This window comes from Eutrigla gurnardus (genome assembly GCF_963514095.1).
Source record: "Eutrigla gurnardus genome assembly, chromosome: 21".
Classification (NCBI taxonomy): Eukaryota; Metazoa; Chordata; class Actinopteri; order Perciformes; family Triglidae; genus Eutrigla; species Eutrigla gurnardus.
This window is the reverse complement of record NC_139932.1, coordinates 1,902,735-1,919,694: the sequence shown is the minus strand read 5'-3', so window position 1 is coordinate 1,919,694 and position 16,960 is coordinate 1,902,735. Positions and strand designations below refer to the sequence as shown.

The 16,960-nt window shown below is 42.5% G+C and overlaps 2 protein-coding genes across 4 annotated transcripts in view; one reads left to right on the top strand and one right to left on the bottom strand.

The window, feature by feature from the left end:
* cog5 (component of oligomeric golgi complex 5) overlaps window positions 1-16,960 on the bottom strand; it is a 60,928-nt gene that overhangs the window by 30,915 nt on the left and 13,053 nt on the right. The window lies entirely within an intron of this gene.
* Window positions 170-15,073, top strand: LOC311031933 (G-protein coupled receptor 22-like). Of its 3 annotated transcripts, none has more exons than XM_084038526.1 (4): window positions 170-270; window positions 11,820-11,964; window positions 12,286-12,432; window positions 13,995-15,073. In XM_084038526.1, exons 2-4 carry the CDS (start codon window positions 11,842-11,844, stop codon window positions 15,042-15,044), a joined length of 1,320 nt encoding a protein of 439 aa, XP_083894652.1. In that variant the 5' UTR covers window positions 170-270; window positions 11,820-11,841; the 3' UTR covers window positions 15,045-15,073. The 3 variants fall into 3 exon arrangements, with proteins under 3 accessions (XP_083894652.1, XP_083894654.1, XP_083894653.1); XM_084038527.1 differs by lacking the exon at window positions 170-270 and adding an exon at window positions 6,642-7,322; XM_084038528.1 differs by lacking the exon at window positions 12,286-12,432.

The window sequence follows — 16,960 nt, the reverse complement described above, 5'->3', positions numbered from 1 at the left end:
CAAATCAAGCTGAAAAGAGAAATGCCCTTTTATATATATAAATGCCACCAAAAAACTTTTTTTTAATCAAAATCCAATATTCTTTTCTTCCTGTAAAACAAAACATGAAGCATGCTTACATCAGCTAGCATCAACCAATTTCAATCCATTTCTTTCAGGACATCCATCCAATTCCTCCTAAAGCTATGTCCCGCCTCCGGTCCTGGTTCACTGGGAAATATGTCACCGAAATCAAGACCGATGCCATTTCAGCTCCACTTCAAGGTCTGGGTAAGTCTACGGCCACAATTCATCAGCAGGCGTTTCATCCCCCTTTGATAAGCTTGTAAAATGTGTCACCTGTTGTTGCTGGTTTCATTTTATTTCCATTGTCGTCATGTAAAGCCTCGGTTATGCTTCCGCGTAGTGATCACGCAATTGCCACGCAGTTGCTTGGACGCAGTCGTGAGACCGTGATGGTTCTGCGTTGGGTTTACGTGTCGAAATGCAATTCAATGCCACACCGGTAGAGGGCGCTATGTTTTTTTGTAAAGACTGACTGACCGACCGAGACTCTTGTGACGTATATCGTCGTTAGCCTCGTTATAGCCTATTTGTTTACCTTGCGGCTTTAAACATCCACAATTTTTCAGAACTTGGTGTTTTATTTCTTTGTGCAAAAGCAACAAGGTGCAAACAATAAAAGTATTAAAAGTTTAAATGGCGGTGTTTATGAGTGGAAACCGGAAAAGCGGTCTCCAGCGGATGTAGTTAACGGACCAATCACAGCCAATGCCGCTGCGTTGGTGCTGCGTCGCCTCGACGCGCGTCTAGGATTTTTGGGAGGTGCACGTCAGGCCCTTGCGGTGGACGTAAGGGGGGTCCCCAAAGACGTAATGGGTCCGCAAGCCCCCTTGCGTTGTGTCAACACGGAAGCATAACTTGGGCTTTAGGTTGTGGTAGTAAAAGCAGGGGTACGCTTGATTACTGTGAACACAAGGTGGCACCGGAGTGCTTAAATCATGGTGACGAGATTTTATCATATTTCCCTTTTGACCACATGTCGTCAGCAACGGCAGAGAGGGGCTGTCTGTATTGCTGTTGGTTGACTCCACACAAAGTGAAGCAACTGCAGAAGCTCCTTCCCAGCTTTCCGCAGCTTTACTACCATCACGCTTCCACTGTGCGGCAGCTGGACTTACTGCTTTGCCCACAAAGACCCATCATCCGACCTCCATGGGGTAAACCCTGGCCTTCCATCCAGTGTCTTGGCCCCCATGCCCTGTTCCCAGGGGATTGTAAGCTCTATCATGGGGACCTTCTCCTCCACTCTGACCACATCAGGATATCTGGCCGAAGGGCGGTTATGATCTCACTCAGGAAAGCCAACTTATAGGTCTTGTATCTGACCGTGACCGTGTGAGCGTTACTATGGTCCTGTTCATCATAACATGCAGTCGATTTGACACAACTAATAATGGTTATAATCAGTTATGAATGGAAGAACATAATATACATGTTGGGCTGCACCATGTGGGAGAACAAAGGGACGCGTGTATATGTGAATACGGACGCCTACCTACAAAGAAAAGCCTGAACAATGGGACAAAGCCAGGGGTATGTTGTTTGGTTTGAATTAAAACTCTGAGGTACAATTGGACGAAGTCCATCAGAACTCATCTGTGACACCTCACACCTCCTCTCACTGTGGACATAAAACAGAGTACAGCGCACAGACCGCTGTCTTTCCACTGCCACGCCAGTTGCAACAAGAGGTTACTTCACAAATGTTTGATCTTTCGATTAACCTAGGTGAAGGCTCTACACTCAAACCAGTGGGTTTCTTTTCCGCCGGATACCTTTTTCTTTTTTTTTCTCTTTATTTTTGAATCCAGTAGATCAGTGTTGAAGGAAGACATGGACGACCGTTCTTCACAAAAGGGAAGGATAAATTCAACAACCCCCTCTGTTTCATCATCGTTGACTCCCACTGCATGTCCATCGCTGCTGCACGAGGACCGGCCGGTGTTGATCCGCCGACGATTTGACCTCTTGGTGTGTAAAGTTTAATGGACTGCCGAGTCCTGGTGAATGTTGTGGAGAATACCAAACTTGTTGTGACTGCTGCTAATGAAGGTGCCGTTTTGGGTTTTCCCAACTCGTGTTAGTGTTTCACCATTGTTGGCCGTCTTCATCACTTAAAGGGCCAGCTGTCGTATTTGACATGGCAGCCACACACAACTCCTATATGTTGGATGTGCGTCTGCACACTCACACATGGCTTATAGACAGTGTGGTGGTGCAGCTGCTGACCAACCACTGACGTGCCATCACATTCTCTATTTTCCCTCGTGCCTTAGATCAATTTCAGCGGGCCGCCATTCAGAACTCTTCTGGCTTCTATTGATTCTCTGATAATTACTAAAAAATCGAACCTGCTCCCTTGTGAATCCAATCCAATCCAAGCCAAGCAATACAGTGCTTCATAAACTGCTGTCACTCACCAGAATGTCATTTCCCCATGTTGGACCTGATGATGCAGGACATTCCTCTTCCTGTAGGAACCGGAGCAGAACTTAAGTAAAACCATGAATAATGTATTCTCTTGGTCCGGACCAGATGAATCCAATTACAGGTGTAAAAGCAGCCTCACAGTACATTTGTTGGAGAAAAGGCGATATTTGTGTCTCGTTTGTAGTGACTAAAACACACAAGACTTTTCTTTGTTCTAGCTGATATTCAACATTTAATCAGTTGTAATATTGTCCGACTCCCCTAGATAGCGGGACATTAACGTTAGTTTTACTAGCAGTGACTTTGACAACATAGTTAACTATATATTTTCTGGGTCATCATATAACATTAGGCTGTTTGGATTGTAAAACCACTAAACTTAAGTAAGGCTCCGTGTCCACATGGCATTTGACACTGTGGTGGAGCAGCATCACGGGAAGAGCATGTCAGAACTGACTTTGAGATAAAAGTAATTTTTCCATTGAACATGATATGCCACTTGACATTGATTTAATAAGTCAGTCAATCATGAATGACTAAAGATATACGTGAACAAACAAAACAAATGAAATAATTGAAACAAAATAGGAAATACATGAAATGTGACCATTCAAAAACGATTGCCACCTGCAAACTGTATTTCAGAGGAAAAGTGTTATATTGTGTAATATTTACTGAAACTTACAATAAAGAATATATTTTCCAAAAACCAATCAGACCTAAAAATGGCTTTAAATTCTGACATGAGCCAATTTACTTTTAAATTCAGATTTGATTTCAAAGGAAATGAGCCACAGTCACGCACAACTTTCCATTCAAATTCATAGCAGACCATTTATGTTTATTTACTACAAGAGTACAAAATTGTTAGATTTAGTAACTTCATTTTACTCACAAAGTGCATAAGATTCATGCATTTAACTTTAAACGTACACATTTTTCTCCCAGGGAGGCACCGGAGCCCCGAGACAGTTTGGAGTCTCACCACATTCTGTGGGAAACACTGTACTGTGTTCCTGCGTCGATCACTACTGTACAACAATGTCTGTACAATGTCTGTACAACATTCTGAATTAACAACATGCAGTGCATGTTGTTAATTCAGAATGTCTTCATGGACAGGACAGAAAATAATGCATGTCTCATGTAGCAGACAATATGTCAACGCCACGTAAATGATACCTTTGTTCTTGAAGCAAATGAAAATTGATGATAATTTCCACAATCACAACATATTTTGATAAGGGCTTAAATTAATGCAGTAACGCAGGACGACTCATCATGTGTGATATTCATGTGAAGTTTTTAATCGATTGACAGCCCCAATTTTGATCTGATGAAATAACTTGCTCGTTTACATTTAACCTTTAAAAACATAATTTTCAAATCGCTTTCCCATTTGTTGCTGCACACACAAAGGGAGGCTCACACCTGTATTAACAGATGCTGGAAGCTTCATTCAGAAATATCAAAACAAGTTTTGAATGTAAAAAAGTGTACGCATGCCGGCATGTCTTATGATGAAAAAAATGAAAATGACAGGTGATAATAGATAACGCAACCGCTGGTTTCAAGTTTCACTGATAACGTTGACATTAGAATTATTATTTAATTTATTTAATAACAACATATATTAATAACAACATATATTAATAACGTGAACACATAATATAAATCTGATATTAGATCTGATATTTCGGAATTAAGTATTCAGATCCTTTCTAAAAGTACTAATACCACACAAGTTATTTCCATAAAACTGCAGTGCTGTTGTGATGTACAGTTCAATAGTTTAATACATAATATCAAGTCACCGTACAACATCTGTTTAAGGCTAAAGAAAAAGAAAAAATCAGATTAAAATAGGGAGGTACGTTTTGGTTTACCTATTTATGTGCTGTTGGTTATGCTAGTTTTGCCCCCTTTAGATCAGGTTACAGGTGCACGTTACGAGTTGATTGGTCACCAATCAGCTGATATTCCATATCCATAATGGCTGATCAGAGGAGTCGATCAGATGACGCATCGACTCTAAATTGAAATGTTTTCAATACTCGGTTATCTGCTTTTAAGCCCCATGTGTCTGGCTGTGTTGCTCAGCACCACCGAGCGGTGCCTCTTGTCATTAGTCATCACATAGTAAATGAACCAACAGACCGACAGGCATAACAAGTCACAAACGTCCTCGGCAGGTAACCGTTGACATCTCTGCTTAAAAAAAATTATGAAAAATGAATGTCAACAGGGGAGCATGGAAATCCCTTTGTTCAACTCAGTTAATCCATCAATTAAAACAGTTGTTGTTTCCAGTTGTTTGGTTTTTCAGACATTGAGCTAACACAGATTTTAACACATGAATAAATAAATACAGAGTGATACATGTAGTCCACCAGTGGTTGCATTAGACTTTCTCGATCTCTGCCATTTTGACGGACGGGGTTGTAAAAATTCTGTCATCATCTATAATTACTTGTCATTTTAATTTTCAATTATAACACAGCATAGATTAGGTGTGTTTAAATCCAATAGAACTGCAAAGTAAAGTGGATCCGACTGAGTCAACAGACTATACCCAATGTCACCTTCTTTTACATTCAAAGCTTCTTTTGATGTTTTTGGCTGGAGCATAGAGGGCCAGCTCTAGAAGTGGCTCTGTGGCTGAGGAAGTAAGTAAGTAACTGACTGATCAAGTTGCACCATTGGTCAGTCGAGTGGCGTAGGCCTATTACATCACCAGGGTGCACTGCTAATGATGCTGCGTTCAAAGTCGTCAGAGCAGCAGAAACAGTGACTCCACATGGACACACGACATCACTGCTGCAGTGTTTGGAATGTGAAATGAAATGGCTAACGTTAGCACGCCTGCAGCCAGCATTTAAACCGGAGGTTCCCAAACTGTGAGGCGCACCTCCCCTGGGGGGCGCCAAATAATTTGAGGGGAGGCGCGGAAGGTTGATTCAAAAAAGAAGGAAAAACGTTTATTTCATTTTCATTTTCATTTATTTCACCAAACACTTTGGTTTCCCGGACGCTGCCCGGCGGGTCATGGGAATAACGCCGCCGGATCGCTAGTTGGCATCGTTTATGGTCGGAACTACGACGGTATCTGATCGTTTTCGAACCTCCGACTTTCGTTCTTGATTAATGAAAACATTCTTGGCAAATGCTTTCGCTTTCGTCCGTCTTGCGCCGGTCCAAGAATTTCACCTCTAGTGGCACAATACGAATGCCCCCGGCCGTCCCTCTTAATCATGGCCCCAGTTCAGAGAGAAAACCCACAAAATAGAACCGGAGTCCTATTCCATTACTCCTACCTGCGGTATTCAGGCGACCGGGCCTACTTTGAACACTCTCATTTTTTCAAAGTAAACGTTTCAGAGCATCGAGGGGGCGCCGAGAGGCAGGGGCTGGGACAGACGGTAGCTCGCCTCGCGGCGGACCGTCAGCTCGATCCCGAGATCCAACTACGAGCTTTTTAACTGCAGCAACTTTAAGATACGCTATTGGAGCTGGAATTACCGCGGCTGCTGGCACCAGACTTGCCCTCCAATTGTGTGGAATATTTACATATCAATAAGTGCCAGATAAAGTGCTTCTTCTGAATGGATTCCGTTTTGCTGTCATTTTTATTGATAACTCATTGCATTGCATAGTATAGCACTGATTTAAGTGGCTTAACTGAAGTGAATATCATTATTCAGGGGAGGGTGGGGGGGCGCAGAGGTGTCACTGTTTCCAGAGGGGAGGCCCACATTGATAGAGTTTGGGAACCCATGATCTAAACTATCTAACTTAACCCCTAATACACAGTAAAACTCTCAGACGAGAGTTGCCTATCTGATCTAAGAATAAGTCAATAAGACGAGACAGCTTTCTGGTTTCAGTTTTCAGTTAGCCCTGATCTGCCTTTGAACTGAGCGAGACAGCGTGTGGTCCGTTGTTGTGACAGTCAGTCAGCATATCATGTCATACACCAAGACAGTCTGCAGAGAACCAGTTCAGTCTTCATTGCTCATTTGCTGAACGTGTGACCAGAACCATCAAAGATCAACGGCAAGGCATCACAGACTGATTAAACACACACACACACACACACACAATCAGCAGAGAAAGCTGCCCATCAGGGGATGATAAATCAGTTGAGAGGAGATGGGGGATGGGATGCAACATGCGGGGCAGAGGAAAAGATCTGATTTTAATTTGCCAAATTTTGGTCTTTAGACTCTACATGACCTACATCCAGGTCTCTGACCTCCCCTTGGATCGTAGGGACGTGACGTGAAGACTTTTAATGGCTCGAGTCCAGAGGAACAACCACACAAGCCTGTTTTCTATGGCCCTTCACCCCTCCCTGTTGTGGACCGTATCAGGATCCGTTTAAAAGACATACAACACCTTAAAAGTGGACAGAAGTGAAGACAAGAGGTTTGTTCTGACACCAGCATCATTTCCAAGCGGGGATGAGACTAGAGGCAACGGTCCAAGCACAACAGACAATGATGAGACAGAGCTATGCATGAATGAAAGCATTGATCTTAGTGCATCGCACTAATGTTGCAAACCACAACAAGGGGCGGTGTGTGTGTCGCTTTCTGCGTTTCACAAACGGACTGATTGGAGCCAGCCTCCCCAAAACTAAAGCTCACAGAAGACTTCTGATTGTCCATCAAGTATTATTCTTTGATATGTTGATCTAAATCAAGAGGGTTAAGTGGACATTGATTTTTGTCAAGTCAGCATAGGGTGGGATGGTTTGACAAGCTCCACCAAATATCTTGTGGCTACTTTGATTGCTGCTGAGCTGGAGAGGACACTGCTGGGAGGGAGTGGTGAGTTTAAGCCTGATATCATACCTGTGTTCTGTTTTTTGTGGTCTGAACCTTAGGGGGACCAAGATCCATAGAATTCATATTCTAGTGTTCTTACATCTGTTTTTTTTAGGATCAGCAAGCAAACCCTGACTCTAATGATCTAGTACAATGGGTCGTCTGACCTCATCTAAAGGAAACGTTTGGCTTTCACTGTTTAAAGCTGTTCCAAACAGCCACACTAGAAGCAAGGCAAAGCGTACCGTCATAGAGAAAACCACAATAAAGGAATTTGTGTTTCACTCTCCGGTTCACATGAAAAGTGTAAATCCTGCATAGTTTCTCACCTCTGCACACCTGGCCGATGCTGCATGGAGGGCAAGTATCTGTGGGGCGGTCGGTCAAATTTAGTTTAAACAACGCTGAAAGGTGTAGTAGAAGTGACACGCTGTTTAACTGCACTTCGTTTGAAGAATTCTGGACATGTGTGATCGAATACGCCCGAACACAAACTGCAATCACTAGCCAACACTTCTATTTGTATATTAATAAGAATAAACCATAATTGATATTAAATAAGTAATATCATTAATGGTACCAGCCTTTAGATTATATAGTGATAAATATATATATATACACACACACACTCACCGGCCACTTTATTAGGTACACCTGTCCAACTGTTCGTTAACGCAAATTTCTAATCAGCCAATCACATGGCAGCAACTCAATGCATTTAGGCATGTAGACATGGTCAAGACGGTCTGCTGCAGTTCAAACCGAGCATCAGAATGGGGAAGAAAGGTGATTTAAGTGACTTTGAACGTGGCATGGTTGTTGGTGCCAGACGGGCTGGTCTGAGTATTTCAGAAACTGCTGATCTACTGGGATTTTCACGCACAACCATCTCTAGGGTTTACAGAGAATGGTCCGAAAAAGAGAAAATATCCAGTGAACGGCAGTTCTGTGGACGCAAATGCCTTGTTGATGCCAGAGGTCAGAGGAGAAAGGCCAGACTGGTTCGAGCTGATAGAAAGGCAACAGTAACTCAAATAACCACTCATTACAACCGAGGTATGCAAAAGAGCATCTCTGAACGCACAACACGTCGAACCTTGAGGCGGATGGGCTACAGCAGCAAAAGACCACACCGGGTGCCACTCCTGTCAGCTAAGAACAGGAAACTGAGGCTACAATTCGCACAGGCTCACCAAAATTGGACAATAGAAGATCGGAAAAACGTTGCCTGGTCTGATGAGTCTCGATTTCTGCTGCGACATTCGGATGGTAGGGTCGGAATTTGGCGTCAACAACATGAAAGCATGGATCCATCCTGCCTTGTATCAACGGTTCAGGCTGGTGGTGGTGGTGTAATGGTGTGGGGGATATTTTCTTGGCACACTTTGGGCCCATTAGTACCAATCGTGTCAACGCCACAGCCTACCTGAGTATTGTTGCTGACCATGTCCATCCCTTTATGACCACAGTGTACCCATCTTCTGATGGCTACTTCCAGCAGGATAACGCACCATGTCATAAAGCGCGAATCATCTCAGACTGGTTTCTTGAACATGACAATGAGTTCACTGTACTCAAATGGCCTCCACAGTCACCAGATCTCAATCCAATAGAGCACCTTTGGGATGTGGTGGAACGGGAGATTTGCATCATGGATGTGCAGCCGACAAATCTGCAGCGACTGCGTGATGCTATCATGTCAATATGGACCAAACTCTCTGAGGAATGTTTCCAGTACCTTGTTGAATCTATGCCACGAAGGATTAAGGCAGTTCTGAAGGCAAAAGGGGGTCCAACCCGGTACATGCAAGGTGTACCTAATAAAGTGGCCAGTATATATATGTATATGAATACCGTAGATGACCAAATAATCGCCCGCGTGCAAATACGCGCCTGTGCTCTAATAGCCGCCGGGGTCCGACCTCATTTTGCATAATAAACGCCGGTTCAATTAAACGCCCGGGCGATTAAGTGTTTACCATAGTCTTGCACAGAAAACAAAAGTTTTTTTTTTTTTAACAGCACTTCACCGGCTCTCACCTCTTCTGTCAGTCAGCCCCTCCTCTCGCTCTCTCTCTCGCATGCAGGCGCGCGCACACACACACACAGACACACAAACACAGGCGCGCTAGACTGAGGGATATAGAGATATAGATAAATGCGCTAATGTACAGTGTTGAAATTACCGCGATTGACCCCCCCTTCCGTTATCATTCATAACACTGCTCTGATCAGCTCCCTGTGTCGCGGTAACACAGACAAACTGTCTTTGTATTTATTGTCTGATGTCAATAAAGATGCGTCGGGGGAAAAAAGTAGTTTTGTTCCAGTGGTGCTATGGTGAGCTCCTTGTTCTTTGCATGATGGTCTGGTGCTGCTCATTGCAAAAATAAATTGTAGCCTGTTGCAAATACGCGCCTGGTTCTTATAAACGCCTGGGCTCCAAGTCGATTTAGCATATTAAACGCCCGGGCTACTAAATGGTCATCTACGGTATATATATTTATTGTGGGCAGTATAAGGTACACCTGTGCACTAATCATGATGTCAGATCGGCATCTTGATGTGGCACACTTTGTGAGGTGGGATGGATTATCTCAGCAAAGCAGAAGTGCTCACTATCACACATTTAGACAGATTTGTGAACAATGTTTGAGAGAAATGGTAATATTGTGTATCTGGAATGAATTTTAGATCTTTAAGTCCATCTCATGAAAAATGGGAGCAAAAACAAAAGTGTTGCGTTTATATTTTTGTTGAGTGTATATATATATATATATATATATATATATATATATATATATATATATATATGAATATATATGAATTAAGCACCAGCTTGTTATTTGGTTTAATCTCTGCAACTTTTCCGCAAATTTGACCAACCACCAGCAGTCCCCCAGCCATCTGTTAAGTGGTTCCGTCCCCAGGCTGATCTGGATCACAGCTGATCGCTACATGACGTAATGTAACGCTTGCTATTAGGATGACGTCATACACTTGTTGTTGAATTATTCCTAACATTTTATTTTACATGCATCAGAGTGATGTTTCACTCCGTCATGAGATGCATTCAGTGTATGTGAGGTAGACGGCTGAGGTAGTACAGCTAAATACAAGATAATTTGGGTAAAACTGTATGCAGACGCTGTTGAACTGAAGTCAGCTACCTCTGAGAGGAGGAGAGGGAGAAGACATGTGGGAAATGCGTCCCGGTACTACCGCATTGAGGGTGTTAGGCCTCTGTACATGGGGCGGGTGCCCTAACCACTGTGCCACCGGCCTCCCCAGACCATAGATTTAAATGTTTATAATTTACCAATTATATTATTATTTTCATGTTTTCCATATTGTAACGAAAACGTACCAAACCATGAATTGTGTGTACCATAACAATTACCGATGAGGTTACTTAGAACTCTCAGAACAGTGCAGTTTTACTGTCAATGGAACAGGTTCCCTTTCAGTTTTTTATATGAATTATACAACAACAATAACAAACAATTACAACTATTTCTGCAATTTTTGTCTGCAACAATCCCCCCAAAATTCTGGAGGGACTTTGATGTTATCACAGGTAACGTTTTCTTTAAAAGCTTCATCTACAAACATTGTACTTCAATATTCTGAATAAGTAAAAATAACTAAAACCTAAATACCCATTGATATAATGATGTTCACGTTCCCATTCAAATAAATAATCACTTAAAAGTGAAATGTATTTCAGCTGAGGAACTCTTAGTACAAAAAAACATTAACACACTAAATTATTCTGGGGAAGGAGTGTCAAAAGAGGTGAATGCCATATTATCAGCAGGCCATTATCTCTTGTAACCCCAAACCAAACCTCATTCCAGATTTACAGGACATTCTTCTGCTGCAAATGCATTCGTATGGTGACAGTTCATCCCAGTCTAATGGCAGTTCATTAAGTAAACTAGAAGTGTTCTGATTCCAATACCAGTATCAGAAATGCCTCCAATACTGCCGAAAATGCTGGCATCGGTATCGGCGAGCACCGATCCGATACCACGTAATTTATTTAGTTAAGTTGCTGTTGCACTACTGTTTTATACTGTTCTACTTAAAAATAAATTTAAAAATAAATGGCTTCCATTTGCTGTATTCATTCATGTTTTACAAAGGGTTTAACCTTAGCCAGGCCTTACCACAATGATTACCACAATCTTTTTTTAAACACACTGGTATCAATATCACTACTCGGTATCGGCCAATACCCACAGCACGAGTATCAGAATCGGTATCGGGAGGGAAAAATGGTATCGGAACATCTCTATAATAAACATAAATAAAATCTATTGGTTTAAAAAATTGAAAATTCATGTCCATGTACACAAATCACTTGATTTAAATGTCATGACTATTTCTTAAACTGCTACGAGTCTGTGTTGGACTGTTTAGCAAATTGCTCATTGAAAAAAATATTTGATACACTTTTAATGTATTGAATAAACTTTTCTTGTTCAAACTGCTCTCCAGGTCTCTTCCTCCCATCACGATAATGCACAAATCCCCAGTGCAGATATCTGCAGCCGCCATGAACAATATGACGGTACTGGACACTGCTGACCACTATGATCTTGACATGACCTCAGACAAGGCTGTCTACCCTGTCAGCTTCCAGGTAATGCTGCTCACATCTCAGATGGCTTTCTTTTCTCCCCTTTTTTAATCACATCGATGTGACATGACAGCATAATGTTTTCTTGTAAGGCAGCCAATCCACAGAGATCTTTTTAGGTAAATGATATTTTCAGGAAACTGGTAGCCGTCTGGCTGATTAATGGGTTGGGAATTTGGATTTTGGATACTAACTTTGTGTAAGTAAGAATACTTCCTGGTAATAACAAAAGTATCAATTAAGTCTCCCACATTATTATGATTATGCTTTATTGTTACTAAAATAATATCGCACTAAATGCCACCATGTTCTTTCTGTTGGTAGGTTTCTCTGACAGGCTTCCTGCTTTTGGAGATAGTTTTGGGCTTGAGCTCCAACCTCACTGTGCTTGTCCTCTACTTCATGAAACAGAACCTGATCAGCTCCGTCTCCAACATCATCACCATGAACTTGCATGTGGTGGATGTGTTGGTGAGTCCTGACCTCTACAGAGAGGCATGTCCCGTCCCTTCCTGTGTCCTCGACCAGACTTCATTTCAGAATAAATACCATAGTCAAGTCCATCCATCTATTGTTCTCTGCTTATCCGGGGCCGGGTCACAGGGGCAGCAGGCTCAGGAGGGCATTTCAGACTTCCCTCTTCCCAGCAACGCTTTCCGGCTCCTTTTGGGGGACCCTGAAGGGTTCCCAGGTTAGATGGGCTATATAATCCCATCAACATTTTCTGGGTCTACCCCAGGGCTGCTTCCCCCGAGCGTAAGGTGTCCAGGATACATCCTGATCAGATGCCCAAAGCACCTCAACTGGCTTCTTTCAATGCAAAGGAGCAGCAGCTCTACTCTGAGCTCCCTCTGGATGTGTGAACTCCTTACCTTATCTTTAAGGCTGAACCCAGCCACCCTTCTGCCATTTACCTTATTCTTTTAGTCACAAAGGTGAGGCTTGGAATGTAGATGGCCTGGTAAATCGAGAGCTTTCCCTTCTGACTGAGCTCCCTCTTTACCACAACAGTTCAATACAACTCCTGAATACCCAATTCTGGGGATCGTCTGCGTGGAGTCTGGCTCCAGTAGAGTGGCCTCCATAATATGGCCTCTGTTGTGCCGTTCCATCAGGGTTCCTGAACCGCTCTTAGTCTAGCCCCTCCCCTGGGACCACTTTGCCTTGGGAGACCCTACCAGAAGCTGATATACCTGACAAACCAGCCCCCAGTATCACTGTGACACACAAACCCCTCCACCACGTTAATGTGGCAATTCAAAGGAAGAGTCAACAGTGACAGACAAATAATTTTTTTTATCCTGTTTAAATTCTTCTATGAATAATGGCCCAGATAGTCTCAGTTTCTCATCTAGTACTACCATTACATCTACTGCTGTGCCAGTCATCAGTTTGATTATGTACTATACACAATAACAGAATAATTTAAACGTTGATGAGGGCAGTGTAGAAGAAAATGTGTTACCTTACATTTCTTATTTGTATCCCATATAATGTTCCTTTCTCTCGGGAACATCAAATGTCCTGCTGAGCTGTATTCATTGTATGTAACCCTTGCCATGTTGATGAAAAGACCCTTTGATCTATCCCCTTTCCTGGACCGTCTCCGAAACACCTTCATCTCACATACTTGATCAAGGCCTTCATGAATGGCCCCTGTTGTGACACTATGTAGAAAGAACCCAGCTGTTCCGAGGGAAGTCACACCTTTATGTTGTCTCAGGACGTCTCTTCCTCTTGGGAGAGACGCATATTGAATCTATGTAAATCCACTGTTTAGACCTGCCCCTTTGGTTCTGTGTATAAAGTTATCCCTCACCTCACATATTTGAGAATGGACTGTGTGGCAACGCGACATTGTCCTTTCTCCACTGTCAGTGATTAAACCTCATTTGAACCAGCTACAGAATTGGACCTGAAGAGTTTTCTTCCACAGCAGCGTGGTGCAACTCATTTTTGCCGCTGCTTGGATGTTCTCAAATTTGGTGCTAAATTTCACTGATGTTGTTGTTCTGTTCCTGTCTTGTTTCCAGGTGTGCATATGCTGCATCCCGCTGACAACAGTGGTGGTGTTACTTCCATTGGCGTCCGAAACCGCCATGATCTGCTGTTTCCATGAGGCCTGCGTCTCCTTTGCAAGTGTGGCTACTGCTGCCAACGTCCTGGCCATCACTGTGGACCGCTATGACATATCAGTGCGGCCGGCGAACCGTGTGCTTACAATGGGCCGAGCTGTGGCGCTACTTGGATCCATCTGGGCTCTTTCCTTCTTAAGTTTCCTGGTTCCCTTCATGGAAGTTGGCTTTTTCATCCCCTCTGATATAGACCTTGGGAACCAGACTTCAGTGGCCACACTGGCTCATACAAATGAGTATTACACAGAGCTGGGTTTGTACTACCACCTGCTAGCCCAGATCCCCATTTTCTTTTTTACAGCTCTGGTAATGCTAGTGACGTATTATAAGATCCTTCAAGCACTTAATATCCGCATCGGAACACGCTTTCAGCACAACCTCCCCAAGAAGAAACGAAAGAGCAAAAACACTATCTCGCTGAGCACTGCGACACAAGCAGAGTCGACTGATGCTTCACAGAGCAGCACGGCAGTCAGGCCAGGTGGGAATGCACCTTTGGGCATGCGGGCATCAGTGTCAGTCATAATTGCACTAAGACGAGCAGTAAAGCGTCATCGGGAGAGACGGGAGAGGCAGAAACGAGTCTACAGGATGTCTCTTCTCATCATCTCCACATTCTTACTTTGCTGGACGCCAATAACTGTGCTCAACGCCATCATCCTTAGCACTGGACCCAGCGATTTAACTGTTCGCCTCCGCCTGGGCTTCCTGGTAATGGCCTATGGAACTACCATCTTTCACCCGCTTCTCTACGCCTTCACTCGGCAGAAGTTCCAAAAGGTTTTGAAAAGCAAGATGAAGAAGAGGGTGGTGTCTGTGGTAGAAGCTGACCCTAAGCCAAATGTGGTCATCCATAACTCATGGATTGACCCGAGGAGAAACAAAAAGGTGACCTTTAAGGACACAGAAGCCAGACAAAAATGTCTAAGCTCACAGGACGCAGAGTAATATGTCAAATAGAGTAAATGGGAATTGGTTACATTTGACTCATCCAAGTAAAGTAACAGACTATGGGAGAAACATTTTAAAAGGTGGTGTTTTGAAGGGACATATGGAGTTTTGTTTATGCAAAAAGAGAGGTGAAAAGTACTTGGGGGGGGGGGGGGGGGGGGGGGAGAACCAAAAAGAAGTATGACTATGAAGGTGTATACTACAAGCCTCAACCAGCTAAAGAAAATAAAGACAAAAAAATACACGTGCTCATTAACTATGGAGTACAGCAATCGTATGGGCCGAACCATAAAGGTTTTCAACTTTTCATTGCCAGGTTTTTCATTACAATTGTATGAATAATGTAGGTTTGTTCCTACAATACATTTTCCCCCCTCCACATCCAACATCAAGAGCTCCATGTCAGCTTGAATCCATTTTGATCGACTGGAATCCATTCCAAATTTGATCACCTGGTGGATCACATGCCCCTGCTACTTGCTTGGCCAATTTCAGTTTTTACAAACGACCACGCCTGTAGTCAGTATGATCAGGGCCTCGGCAGCGTATGATAACCTCAGACAAGATGTGTTCCCTGAGATCTGAGGAATATAGAGATGAAGGTCAGGAGTTGAAATGTTGAAATATAAACCATTTTTATGTCTCAAATTAGGTGTCATACGAAGATTGTAATTTATTGTTATTTATTATGGAATGTTGTGAGTGTCATAAGAGACAGTTTAGTCATAACAGTGGATCTAAGCAGTAGTCTGTGTTGTTCTCTGGTTCAGATAAGTTAAGACAAATGTTAAGATACAGTCATAGAATACCTTGATATTTTTTGTCACCATTTGTAATAAATAGCCAAAGGCACAATATCCCTCTGTTCCCTTTTTCCTCCATGTGTATTTGGATACAGGGCTGTAAAAGAACAGAAAATGACCAGAGAAATGAACTTTCCTCTGGTCAGTCGCCTCGGTAATGAGATTTTAAATTTATTGTTCAAACTAAAGCTGTGTCTTCACATATACAGATATTTTTCCCTCTGTTGGGAAAAAATAATGTCCGTCCACAAAACCTTCATGTTACAAAATATGGCCGTCCACACGAGACTGCAAGAATCACTTCACACTCTCTCCAGGCCAGGAGATAAAGGCAACATCAATGATAGGTCAAATACCACAACAGAAGGTTCTGAGCAAGTGTAATGGGTATATGTTCCTTTTGATGGTATTAACAAAATAAACAATAGTATAAAATGAGGGCTAATTATTTCCAATCAAATCAATCCAGAACACTGACACAGAGGAGAAGTAGTTAACCAGTCTAAGGTAAAAAGAGACATGATAATACCATACTGGTGTTCTTCGTGCAGACAGTGAAATCACAAGGTATTTTTCACTTGCTTGCTGATAACCATGACGGTTTATATTTCTATCCAAATTAGCCAGAAGTAAATATGGAATTCAAATGTATTGATATGACACTATAAATAAAATGGAATAGAATCCCTAGCAAAATGGCCACTTTTATTTAAGATACAGTAAGATATCAAGTGTAATTACTAGCACATTGCTAGTAATGCAATGTGCAATAATCATGCCGTCTAATCAGCATCTTGATATGCCACACCTGTCAGGTGGATGGATTATCTCGGCCAAGGAGAAGTGCTCACTTACTCAACTGCTCTAAACAAATTTGTGAACACAATTTGAGAGAAATAGGCCTTTTGTCTGTAGAAAAAGTCCGAGCTCTTTGATTTCACCTCATGAAAAATTGGAGCAAAAACAAAAACAAACAAAAGTATTGAAATTATATTGTTCAGTGTAAATGCCTGTGCAAAATTTTAGGAAAATAGTTATTGACAAATTTCCGTCCACACCAAAGTACCCAAACAGAGCCACGCCACCAAACGCACCAGACCAAAAGTATGT

Excerpts from the sequence above, each read along its gene's own strand:
- LOC311031933 (XM_084038526.1), top strand. The coding sequence starts at position 11,842 with ATGCACAAATCCCCAGTGCAGATATCTGCAGCCGCCATGAACAATATG. Across the intron at positions 11,965-12,285 it reads TCTACCCTGTCAGCTTCCAG|GTTTCTCTGACAGGCTTCCT; the intron begins GTAATGCTGCTC and ends TTCTGTTGGTAG. Across the intron at positions 12,433-13,994 it reads TGCATGTGGTGGATGTGTTG|GTGTGCATATGCTGCATCCC; the intron begins GTGAGTCCTGAC and ends TCTTGTTTCCAG.